The following is a 12,485-nucleotide window of genomic DNA, read 5'->3' on the forward strand; positions in this document are numbered from 1 at the left end:
TATCTCATGAGGATTTGTTTTGCATTTATATTTATGAAAGATCATGGCCTATAATTTATTTTCTTGAAATATCTTTCAGAACTTGGTATTAGGGTTTGGTGGCCTTATCAAATGAGTTGAAAAGTATTTACTTCATTTTCTGAAAAATTGTAGGTTTCCATTTTTTTCATTAAATATTGGATATAATTGAACTGTGCAATAACCACCCAGGACTGGGAATGTTTATTATTATGAATTCAAATTTTTAATAGATCTATAGGGCTATTCCTTTCTTATTCTTTTTCTTCTTGAGTCATATTTTGATAAGGTGTGTTTTTCAAGGCATCTATCTGTTTCATCTGAATCACTAAATTTATTACTATAAGTTTTTCTAAAAAAAAAATTTCTACAATATTCCCTTGTTATTCTTTTTAATATCTTTAAAATAAAACCTCTTTCATTCCTGATATTGATAATTTATATTTTCCTATTTTATTTCTTGATTTGTGTTACTTGGGGATTCATTTTATTTACCTTTTTAAATTTTTGCTTTGCTGATATTTTCTATTATTTGTGCTTTTTATTCTATTTCATTGATTGCTGGTCTGATCTTTATTATTTATCTCCTTCTAATTATTTTAACTTTCTCTTCTTTTCCTAGATTCTTAAGCTGAAAATATAGATCACTGATTTCAAATTTTTCTTCTTTTCTAATCAGGCATTTCAAGCTGTAAACTCTCTGAGCACTGCTTTAACTACATTCCACAAATTTTGATGTGTTGTGTTTTCATTATTATTCAGTTCAAAATAGTTTCTAATTTCCCTTTGAGTTTCTTCATTTATGCATGAGTTATCTAGAAGTGGGCAGTTTAATTTCAAAAACTGGGGGATTTCTAGTATCTTACTGGTTTTTATTGCTACAGTCAGAGAAAATATTCTGTAAAAGTTAATCCTTTGAAATTTGTTGAGACTGATTTTATGCATAAAGTCTATCTTGGTGGATGTTCCATGTGCACTTGAAAAGAAAGTACATTTTGCAGTCAGTGGATATAATGTTCTCTAAATGTCAATATGGTCAATACTGCAAGGGATGCAAGGGACGAGATTATTCGGTGAGCATATGTAGACTGAGAAGATATTGAGAGTGGAACACTCAAGTCTGGTCTGTAGGTGTAGGTGTCAGAGTTGATAAATATAGCTAAGGATTTTACAGTCAAGAGAAAGGACGATGACTCCTTCCCTCCCGACTCCTCACCGGAAGCAGCCAGGTGGAGATCCTCCAGCAGGAAGAGGAGAAAACCTTTAGAATCCAGGTGCCGCCCAATCCATGGGCTGGCTTGTGATGGGCCCTGGACCGCCCGGCTCAGCAGCAGGCGAAGGTGGGTGGTACTGATGGCGGGGTGAATGGGGCTGTTTATGTAAGGGTGCTGTGGCTCCACCAGCGCTTCCACGAAGGTTGTCTTCCCTGTTGCTGCCTCTCCAGCCAGCAGCACGGGGTGTCCCTCTGACAGAAGCAGGTCCACCACGTACAAGAGCCGCTCAGTCTGCAGGACGGGAGCAGGGCTTACTGTGGCAGCTCCTGGCTAGCACAGTAATCTAGCTGAAAGTAAAGGTCTTAGGAGGCTTATGTCAAAGCTGTATTTGCAGAACACTTCATGTATTCTTGTGATTTTAAAAATGGTTCAAGGAATGGGAGCAGGCAGCCCTTAGCTATGCCGAGGACATGTACACCCCAAGATATCTCTTTGAGCCCCAACGCCAGCTTCGGCCCCACTGTCCTCACACCTGGGGAGAAGGGTAGAAGGTGCCCTGAGTTCCCTTGATGCGGCTGGCCAGGTATTGGCCAGTGAAGGGAACCAGTGTCCCATCTTCGGGGCACACATGTAGATCAAACACCGAGTCTGAGGGTGGCAGCTCAGAGTAGTTGGAGAGGCAACTAATAGAATCCTTCAGGAAGGTGTCATAGAGGGGCCAGAGCCTGATCAAATGAACATACAGGTGAGAGTGTCATATGGTTACAACAGTTCCGTTACACTCAGTTCCATACACTCACACACCCCACCCTTCTCCAACAATGACGCCAGGGTTTGGACACCCATGGGTCGTTCCATTTCTGCCCTCTCCATCTCCCCCCTCCACCCCTGTAGATACCTGGAGGGAAGGTGGGCTCCAAAGCCCCAGATCACAGCAAAAAGAAAGCTGCTGATGGCCAGCAAGTGCTCCCTGCGCTTACTAGGCACAGCATCACTGTCAATCTGGTTCTGGTGCAGAGAGCTGGTTTTTGAGGCCTTGATGCTTCGAGCCACTATACACTTTGAATCATTATAGCTGAGGTCCTCTGTGAAGGTCACCATGGCCAGGAAAGGAGCCCCAGGAGGAAAAAAGAGGAGGGGGTGGGGAAAGACAGTAGAGGTTGGCTATTACTTCTCGCCTTCAGTCCCAAGACCCAAGTCCACCTAAGAACCTGGGCCATAAGCTCCAGCTTATATCCCCACTATCCTCCACACAGCTCTCAAATCAGTCCTGCCTTCACCTGGGATATGTGCCTTCTCCTCCTCATCTATGCGCAGGTGTGCGTTGAGCAGACAACGCAAGATGCGGGCCAGGCTGGTGACTTCAGCCACACCTGGGCAAATGGGCCGCTGTCCGTGTACCTGCAGCAGAGAGCTGACACCCTGGCAGGTGAGGAACTGGAACGTGGCGGGCACCAACCCTTCAGCCAGGTGGCTGAGTTCAGTGACAGTCTGGGGCTGCAGGCGGTACTCACGGGGCAAGGCTGCCATCAGGACGCTCAGTATACCCTGCCAAGTCTGCTCCCCGCCACACCACACCAGGGCACAACGGCCCACCACTGTGGGGGCCATGCCTGTGGTATCTCCCACTTCCATCAGAAGAAAAGTACCTGGGGGTCGTGCTATTTGCTGACCATTGGGGAGGCTAAGCTGTGGGGGGTCACCTAGGAGGCAAGTGATAGGGTCCAGCCAGGAAGAACTGGAAGCTCCATCACATATTATCCAGTGATGAATCCCCACTGATTCCTGTACCTGCCCCCTTGGGCCCACGGTCCTACACCGACTGGCTTCACGCAGCAGCCTGGGGAAGACACCACTGTGCCAGCAGGGGCCCTCCAGCCATCCCAGGAACTCCTGAGGGCTGAGGACGCCTGGATACAGGTGAGTAATTTCCACAGGCTGGCAGCTCTGGGTTGTGGGGTCCTCCATGGCCGCCAGCCGATTCTGGATCTTAAATAAGCTGTGCCAACATGTGGTCTTGCCACTGCCTGCTGGGCCCAGGAGCAAAATGCCCGAGGCCTGGTCCAGGGCCTGGCTTAGTTGATCCAGGGACCCCAAAATATCAGGGCTGGGATGCAGGCCTCCCTGCCGTAACTCCTCCACCAGCAGTGACTTCCTCAGCCTGGGGGTTGCAGGCTCTGCCAGCACCTGGGAGGCGGTGGGAAAGAGCCCACAGAGCAGCTTCTGGAGGTCCTGCAGGTGGGCCCCCTCCAGGAGGCTGAACAGTGGGGAGCGCAGCAGGGTGCGCAGCAGGGTGGCCTCCTCCACGGTGGCTAGGCTGCGGGACTGCTCGGGCTCGGGGTCCTCCTTGGTCACGTTCAGAGCCTGTATCGTGTCTTCTAGCACTTTCCTGAGGAGGGGTAGGCGGCAGGGCAGGGGCCCAGACACCAGCTCACGCTCTAGGGAAAAGAACTTGGATAGGCGGGTCGCGGTGCGGGGGGCATCCCGGATCCCTGCACCCAGCAGGGTCAGCTCTGCGACTTGCTGCATGTCGGGCAGGGTCAGCGCCACGGGCCGCAGCAGTTGGCGCAGGTTGGCGGGGATGGCAGGGCTCAGGGCCCGCAGCGTCAGGAGGCAGCCGTAGCCAAGGCGCATGTCCACGTGATGTCTCTCAAAGAACCTGCTGCCGAGGAGCCAGGGGTGGGTGGGGTCGAAGGTGCTGGTACTTCGGGAAGCTTCCTGGTACAGCGGGGCATAGAGGTGGTGCAGTTTGGCCAAGCGCTGGCCCAGGGCAGAGAGCAAGCCGAGGGGCAAGTGCTGAGCTGCTTCTAACAGCAACCAGGCTCCTCCCTGCAGGGCACCGTTCAGGTAGTTGCTCAGGCTGCGGGCCTCCATCTGTGGCAAGCAGGGCATCACCACCAGCTGGCGCCCCAGGGCCTGGGCCAGGCTCTTTACTATGGCTGCCTTGCCCACACCACGGGGGCCCAGTAGGGTCCCGCAGGCCACCTCTTCCAGGGCTAATAACAGCGCGAGGGCTGGCCGCTCGGGCAGCAGGCTGGGTAGGGACCCCAGTCGGGGACCCAGGTACTCATAATTGTATAGGAAAGACCGACCCAGCACATCTATCCAGCATGCAGCTGGGGCTGGAAAGGTCTCAGTAGACACAACAGTCTTGAGACCCTGCAGGGGGCTTTGGGGAGCGGTATGAGGAGAACCCAGGTGATACTTGAGTTGGCGGACCCAGTGGAAGTCTGTCAGTCCACTGACCTGGTGCTCTTGCAGCAGCTGGGCTATGTCCCGGTGGGTTACCGCCATGACCAGCAGGGCACTTAGCAGGCTGGTCTGGCGGACAGAGGGCAGGGGCTGCTCACCCTGAGAGTACCTCTGGGCCCGAAGAAAATGCGCCAGTACCTCTAGCTTGCGCACATGCATGGGGACCATGGCCAGGGTCCTCCCTTCAAGCAGAGCCTCCTCCATGCTGGCCCGCCATACCACCTCCTCCGCCACCAGCACACACTGCCACGGGAAGGCCTGGACTAAGTCCAGCCAGTGCTGGACATACATCTTCAGGGGTAACTGGGTTTCCTGGGGCAACTGGTTTTCCTGCTTGAAGGCCTTGTCTAGGGACGGGCCCAGAGCAAGACGGGCAGCCACGCAGTCCTGCAGCTTGTGCACCAGTACCAAACGCAGACTCTCCTCCAGGGAGGCCAGCCACTTGGGGAGATCAGGATGCAGAGGAAGGGACCCCTGCAGCTTCACCTCCTCCCCACCCCCGCCGAAGACCGCGAGCGCCTCCACCTGAGTCTGTATGCTTGGGCTTGACTCCGGGTCATCCGTGCCTTTTGCAGTTTCGCTGGACTCGAAGTTCACGGCGTGCACATGAGGAAAGCAGCGTCGTGCCCACAGCTGGGCCTCGCAGGACTCCAGTGGGGCAGCCAGCAGGGCCACGAGCTCACTGTCGCTGAGGAAGAAGAGGCGGGGGAAGTGGGCACGCACGGCATAGAGCACGCTCTCCAGCTCCATGATGATGCCCTTCAGGTCCATGGAACCCTCCTGCAGCAGTTGTTGCAGCTGCTGGCCTTGGAAGAGAGGGTTCCGCTTGGCACTGGGCACTATGAGTGACAGAACCAGGGGGTCAGCTACAGAGATCTGCATCAGGGTCCGATACTGCTCATCCATGGCCTCGAAACGGGTGCTCTGTGGTGAGAGAGGGCGAGGGTGAGGGCAGCGCCCCCACCCTGACCCAGAGCCCTGCGGTTCGGCAGCACTGATCCACCCTGCCACACCCACTTCCCTACCAGCTCAGGACTGGGAAACTGGATCTTCATCTCATACAGAACTTTATTTAGGAAGATCCACTTCTGCTGGAAAGTCACCCACACCTGCAGCAGGGCACCTGTGAGGGCAGTCAGGGGAACAATGGAGGGAGACTAGGGTTCTAGCTTCTGCAAGAGGGACCAGCCTCCTCCTGCCCTCTTGGGATGCCCTACCCCCCAAAAAACTGCTTAGTAGGACCCCGGGACCTTGCACGAAGGAGAGAAAACCTGCAACGTGAATAAAGACCTGGTCACTTTAGCCCAAGAAGTGGCTCTGAAGGTGGTGCTCACTCTGTCTTCCCCCACCCAGCAGCTCTCTCCCCAGCCTTCTGGGTCATCTCCCATCAGGTCCCACCTATCAGCCCAGCTAGAGGCCTGCACTCACTCAGGCCATGCATGATGGTCACCCACTCCAGAGCAATTCTGTTTAAGTTTCCTGACTTCTGGATGGCCAGGATCTTGAACAACACCTGAAGGCTTTCATGGATCGAGTCCTGCAGGCTGCTGTAATCTAAGGAAGAGTGGACTTGAGCTGAGCTAGCAGTCAGATGAGGCAAGGGCACAGGCTACTGATACCCAAAACACACTGAAATGCACAGATCTCAAACTATTCTCTGGAAGATACAAACATTTTTTCTTCCACTAGTTGAACCATATGCTCACCAACAGTCAGAGTGTGTTTGCAAAACTGTTTATGTGAGTTCTGTTTATTATGTGAGTTATATTTTAATTATAGAATTTAATCTAGCATTATGTTAATCAATGAAATGCAGGTGGGGAAAGAGTTGCTGGTTCTATAAAAACTATGGAAGCCTTCAGAAGTAAAGGTAAACTACTAAAAAATAAAGGCATGATGTTAAATTAGGTATGCATGCTGTTGCTTTAGTCTTTTCCAGCTCTTTGCAACCCTATGGACTGTAGCCTGCCAGGCTCCTCTGTCCAAGGGATTCTCCAGGCAAGAATACTGGAATGGGTTGCCATGCCCTCCTCTAGAAGATCTTCCCAACTCAGGGATTGAACCCACATCTCTTTATGTCTCCTACACTGCAGGCGGATTTTGTTTTACCACTAGCACCACCTGGGAAGCCCAAATTAGGTATACACAAGTCAATTTTTTAAAACTGTGAAATTATAATAAAACTCTAGAAAAATTCTGGACTCAGATAGCTTCATAAGTGTCTTCATGTCACTTCTCAACTTTCAGAAATGGAAAGTGGAAATAGCAGACAATGTATTAATACTACAAAGGCAGTGAGGAACCTCTATCTGTTGGCTGCAAATCAAAGAAAAGCTCTTGTCCTTAGATTGAAAGGTTAGTAAATAAATGTACATTATATGATTTAAGCTAAAATAAAAATCTTAGGCCATGTATGCAAATTTTATGATTGACTGCCCTATTTAATGAACTTTTTGAATCCTCTGGCTGGGTTTTAATTAGACTGGATAAGAGGATTTCTCCTTTACTGGCAGTTCCCTAATTATACCATTTTGGGTGCCTGGACATACACTGCTCCCTCTGTCCGGCAAGCCCTTCTGCCCTTGCATGTTTAGCAAACCTGTACTCCTTCAGAAGTCAGCGTGAGGCCTTTTCCTAAGGAAATGGAAGATTTCTCTCAGTCTCCTGCTCATTTCAAGTTGCTCCTCCTTCTGATGGCTCAGTGGTAAAGAATCTGCCTGCCAAGCAGGAGACCTGGGTTCGAGCCCTGGGTTGGGAAGATCCCCTGGAGAAGGGACCAGCTACCCACTCCAGAATTCTGGCCTGGAGAATTCCATAGACTGTACACTCCATGGGGTCGCAAAGAGTCAGACAAGACTGAGCGACTTTCACTTCCACTTTTTCACTGCTCCATCTCACACCCATCTTTGTTCTCTTGTCCCTGTCTGGGAGTTAACAAGAGACAGGACTTTGGTCTGATAATCTCCAGAGTCTCCTGAATTTGGCTCAAAAGAGGCAGGTGAGTTTGTTGAGGGAAGGGCAAAGGAATGAATGAGCTGGTGCAGTCTAGAGAACACAGCATTGAACACTGGGGAGATGTGACCATAAATAGGGGAGACCTTTGCTGAAGAGGCCAGACATTGGGCAGGAGAGAGGGAGTGAGGGGCTCCCAAGAAGATTAAGACTGTGTGGAAGCTTCATGGAAGATACATCTCAGAACAGATGAATGGCTCAGGCTGTCCAGGAGGGCAGGGGCCCTGGCTAGAGAAGCCAGGTCCGGCAGAGCTTGGTGGATGAATATGGCCCTCACCCTGTCCTGCTGTCTCTGGGCCCTAAGGGCTGGGCCTCACCTGAGAGGATGAAGGTGCCGCTGTCCTTGCCCACTACCAGCCACTGGGGGCTGCGCGACGCGTGCCTCTTGGAGCGCTCAGAGACTGGGGACTCGTAGGGCACGTGCAGGATGAAGTTGAGCAGTCGCAGCTGGCGTGCTTCCCAGGCCCGCCGCAGCCGCAGGAGCGCCTCGTGGGCATGATTCCGTATGTTTTCAGTCCTCCAGAGCTGGAAGAGCCGGGACTTAGGAGCCGAGACTAGGGGATGGCTCAGGGGATAGCCCTGGAGCTTGGACTCGAGGGCCAGGGCTCAGGAGAGTGCGGGTCTCGGAGAGGGAGAGCGGGGTCATTGGCTTCAAAGGCAAGCCGCGAGCATCACACTGTGACCTAGGGCTGCTGCCCTGAAACCTACTCTTTTGCAAAGCTCTGGCTGAGCAGACAAGACCTCAATCAACTCATGCTCTTTGGGGACAGGGTAAGTATTGGGGGACATCTGCCATCCTGTGTGCCCACCACTTTGGGGCTGCCACCCACTTCCTTCCCCTGTAGAGGAGGGACATACTCTCAGTCATGGAGAGTCTGGAACCACCCATCAGATCCCCATACTCCCCAGGCAGGCTAGCAATCTCAACCCCCTCCCCACAGACCAATATCTGCTGTCCCCCTTGTCTCAAGGGGCTGCTGGGTCTTAACTGGCTCTACTAGAGCTCAGCAAACAGGCCTTGGGCTTGAACCCCTCCTCAGTGGGGTTGTGGGGGAGGGCTCACCTGATTGATTCGATCTGTAAATTCCAGCAGCGGACAAGAGAGCAGCTGGCCCACTGTTAGGTGCTCTATGCTGGAGAGACTGCTTAGCCCTAAGGCTGGAGGTGGAGGGACAGCAAGTCAAAGCAATACTCGGTCTTTGGCAGAGCCCAGCCGAGCCCAGCCTAGCCCAGCCCAGACAGCACATCTCAAAGCATGACTAGAGGCAGGGGCCCAGAATCTGAGGTCCAGAGCACAATTCAGAGTCCAGAACTAAGACTTCAGCCTAAGTCCAGCCCTGGGCAGCAGAGAGGATCCACGGGGTAGCATGGGAGGTTAAACATGCTTGTCTCTATGAGGGGAAGGAGGCTGTGGTCCATGGAGAAAGGTCAGGGCAGCCCAGGGAGGAAAGATGCTTCCCCAAAAAAGCCATAGAGAAGTGAGTTGTCCCATTGTTCTAACCCTATGTCCTTCCCTCCCCCAGCCCTCTGACTCTATCCAAACCCACCTCGCAGGAGTGCTTGGCAGTTGAGATTCTGCACCTGGAGGCTGCCCAGCTTGGTCAGCAGAGGAAGGAGGCTGCGAAACTCCTCCAGCATGCGCATGCAGCGCTGCAGAACTGGGCTATGCAGCCCCAGGGTCGCGCTCACCCGGGCCGCCTCTGTCAGCCAGCCGTCTGTCTTCTCCTGGGCCAGAGCCAGATTGAACTGTAGGGGGAGAGGCACACCGGGTGCTGGAGACCCTCCCACCCCCCACCCCCGGAGATGCTTCAACCCCGCGGAGGGGCTCCAAGGAGGGCGTCAGCACCTTGGCAAAAGCCATGCACTTCCATTCACTGATGTTTTCCGAGATGACTCGGTACAGGTGCCAGATGTGCTGCTGCTGCACGATGGGGCGGGTCCCACAGACTGGCAAGGGCACAGGACTCTCGTCCCCTGTGGGATAGGCCCGGGGGCCGGGAGGGCATGATCAGTCAAGATCCCATGATGACAGAAGGGAGGGTCCTGAAAGTGCAGGGGACGAGGTGGGGGTGGGGATGGTGTCCAAAACTGTTCAGTACAATAAACCAAGGGAGAGGTAGTCCAGGGAAAGAAACTCTAGGAAAACGTGATAGGGAAGAAAGGGAAGGCGTCCTCTTCTATTGATTAGAGTTCGTCTCACTTATGCCACTTCAGCCACAGCACCCTTCACTATTGCTCAGATACACCAGCCCTGCTCCCTCTTGCTGAGGGCCTTTGACTGGCAGCTCATTCTTTCTGGAACGCTCTCCTCTAGAGAACTATATGGCTCACTCCCTCACCACCTTCGAGTCCTTGATCAAACGTCAGTTTCTGAATGAGACCTAGGCAGTGTCCCCTCATTAAGAACTGCTTTCCACCCTCCCTGACATTCTTGACTCCTCTTAATCCCAAGGACAGAGGAGCCAATTTTTTGACTTCAGAATCCAATGTTTAGCCAGGCTGTGATATAAGGATATTATACAGTCATTCTTAGTCATAAGTAGCTTAGAAATTCTAACACCTCCAACTCCCTTCTTAGAAAAAAACAGTTACTCAAAGAGTTACTGCAGCCATCCAAAGAAGAAGTGAAAAAAACTAAAAGGTGTGGTATTTTTAAAACTGGAAGTGGGTAAACAAAAACCATTCAACCTTAGATGTCAAAATAGTTGTTAACACGGTTATAGAACAAAGCACATGTCAAAGGTAGCAAGTAAAATAAAAGACACAGAATGGAAAATAAACAGTAGCACTAACGGTCTAGATCTAAGATCCTAGATTGTTGTATTAATAATAAAAACCGGGAGTTTGGTGAAGAAACAGGGGTGGAAAAAGGAAATAAAACCAATGCTGTGCAGTTTTCCGGGTGAGACCCCACAAGGCCAGAGTCCCCTGCTCTACTTTTCCACAAACATCCCAACCACTAGCAGGAAAGGCCAAGGTCTGTGGTCTACATCAGCTAGAGCACGGGATGAGGGCCCCCCAGTACTTGACCAAAGGAAAAGTCCCTTGTTTTAGGATGGTCCCAGAGTGTCTCCTCCCTGGGATTGGGGACCCCACAGTCAGAGATGGTAACAGTTGGCTAAGAGTCAACTCAGAGGCAACGTGCCCTTGCAAGGGATACAAGTGAGCAACAGAAGTGACTGCACCTGAGAAAATAACCTGCAGCCTACAAAGTCCTTCCCGTGCAGGAGGGAACCAGCCTAGCCGCACGCTGCACAGAAGGGCCAAGACCAAGAGTTCTGTCCGGGTTTCCTCCTCGGGGCCAGGGGAGCCCTCAGCAGCCACCTCTCTCCACCACACTGGCTGGAAGCAGTGGCCATGGAGCGTCCACACCTGTTCTCATCTGGGACCTGCTGCCTGCTGTAGGCCTGAGTTGAACAGGGCTACACAAAGGCTAAGGACTACGACGAGAACACTTCTACATTTCTCTGCACAGGCTTTTAGCCCTCCGACCCCATCACATTCTGATGGAGCACTCACCTATTTGTCTTCTCCTCCACACCATGAGCTCCCATCTAAGCACAACGCTTATCCCCACCCTAAGCACAACACTTGACATACCCAATGGATTTAGATTTTGTCCTGCAATCTTTGCATATAAAAGAGACTAAAATGAAGGTATGTGATCCCTAAGACTTGCTTAGGATCACCCAGGACACAACCCAGGATCACACCACCCAGGATCATGCCACCCAGGATCCACCACCCAAGGGTGGTGGTGGCCGAGGAGGCGGGAACCCTGGGTACCAGTGAAGGTGGTGTAGGCATGGTGCAGGTCACAGAGGCTGCTGACTGTGTTCTGGTACTGACGCTCCAGGGAGATGAGCTGGCGCTCAGTGCTTCTCTGCTCCTGTGCAGGGTCCATGAACGGACCAGACAGGGCCTTCTCAATCAGGCCCTCCAGCTCCGCCAGTGCCGCGGCCATCAGCTGCTGCAGCTTGGGCACGATGGCATGCTGCTTGCTGAGCAGGAACTCTGAGGCCTGGCTTTTCTCATACTGGAATGACTCCCATGTGTCCATAAGCTGAGGGGTAGGCAGAGGGCGGTCAAGCAGAGGTGGTGGTGGTGGGGAGTGGGGAGGAGCAGCGGGAGGGGCAGAGGAGATGCCTTCTCACCGAGATGTCCAGTGCCTCATTCTCAGCACTGAAGAGGCCAAAGTGGTTGCGGATGAGCTCATAGAGGGACCGCGTGTATTCCATTTGCTCCTCCAGCTCAGCGTACCGCTCGTTGGCCTCATTCAGCTGCAGGGATGACAGCGTGAGGCCAGCACCCACACAGCCCTGCGCACCTCTCTGCACCCATCCTGAGGGGCACCCCCTCCTGCTAGAGGCTCCAGGTCCCAGCAGTTGCCTTTTAACCCACCGAGATCAGGGCAGTCCGGGATCAGATCCCCATCTGACTGAGGTCTCCCTGAAGACAGCACAGCTCCTCCCCCATCAAGTCATTGCCCTGACGACAGGGCAATGGATCTCTACTTAAGCATACAGAGAGCAGAACTCTGTCTCTGAAAGCAGGACTATTGCTCTCTCATCACATCAGGGCCTCCCCATTTCATGAGGATACTGAAGGCCATGTGAACAGGGTGAGAACTGGCCAGGGCAGGTCACACAGGTGAATGCAGTTTAAGGGTATCAAGCCCCATTGGGAGCTCAGGGAGTGTGCTTGGCATGTGAGCGGGATGGCCCTGGATAAGCTGGGGAGGAAGGATGGGGAGCGCCTACCTTCTGTGAGCACCATGCGATGGAGTGGATGTCTGAGTTGATGGTTTGGAAGGCCTTCATGAAGCCTGTGAGCTCTGTTATTAGCTGCTGACTGCGGCTTTGGCATTCATTCTGTACCTGTTCAAGAATGTCCTTCCTGATGTTTACCAGCTTGGATTCTGAAGACAGGAGAGAGTGAGGCGTGAGGGGCTGCAGTGCCGAGGGAGCATCCAGGGGAGGCTGGAGTGAG

General features: G+C 52.6%; 1 protein-coding gene across 1 annotated transcript in view; it reads right to left on the minus strand.

Moving 5' to 3' along the window:
* The window catches only part of DNHD1 (dynein heavy chain domain 1), a 61,696-nt gene that overhangs the window by 21,893 nt on the left and 27,318 nt on the right, over window positions 1-12,485 (minus strand). The window contains 13 exon segments of the mRNA XM_061161312.1: window positions 1,235-1,523; window positions 1,765-1,957; window positions 2,131-2,317; window positions 2,513-5,408; window positions 5,510-5,607; window positions 5,913-6,038; window positions 7,814-8,021; window positions 8,560-8,654; window positions 9,044-9,242; window positions 9,343-9,470; window positions 11,283-11,638; window positions 11,640-11,776; window positions 12,257-12,414. Of these exon segments, the coding sequence (XP_061017295.1) occupies window positions 1,235-1,523; window positions 1,765-1,957; window positions 2,131-2,317; window positions 2,513-5,408; window positions 5,510-5,607; window positions 5,913-6,038; window positions 7,814-8,021; window positions 8,560-8,654; window positions 9,044-9,242; window positions 9,343-9,470; window positions 11,283-11,638; window positions 11,640-11,776; window positions 12,257-12,414 (5,070 nt within the window).

The sequence above is a fragment of the Dama dama genome, chromosome 1 (assembly GCF_033118175.1).
Source record: "Dama dama isolate Ldn47 chromosome 1, ASM3311817v1, whole genome shotgun sequence".
NCBI classification, from domain to species: domain Eukaryota; kingdom Metazoa; phylum Chordata; class Mammalia; order Artiodactyla; family Cervidae; genus Dama; species Dama dama.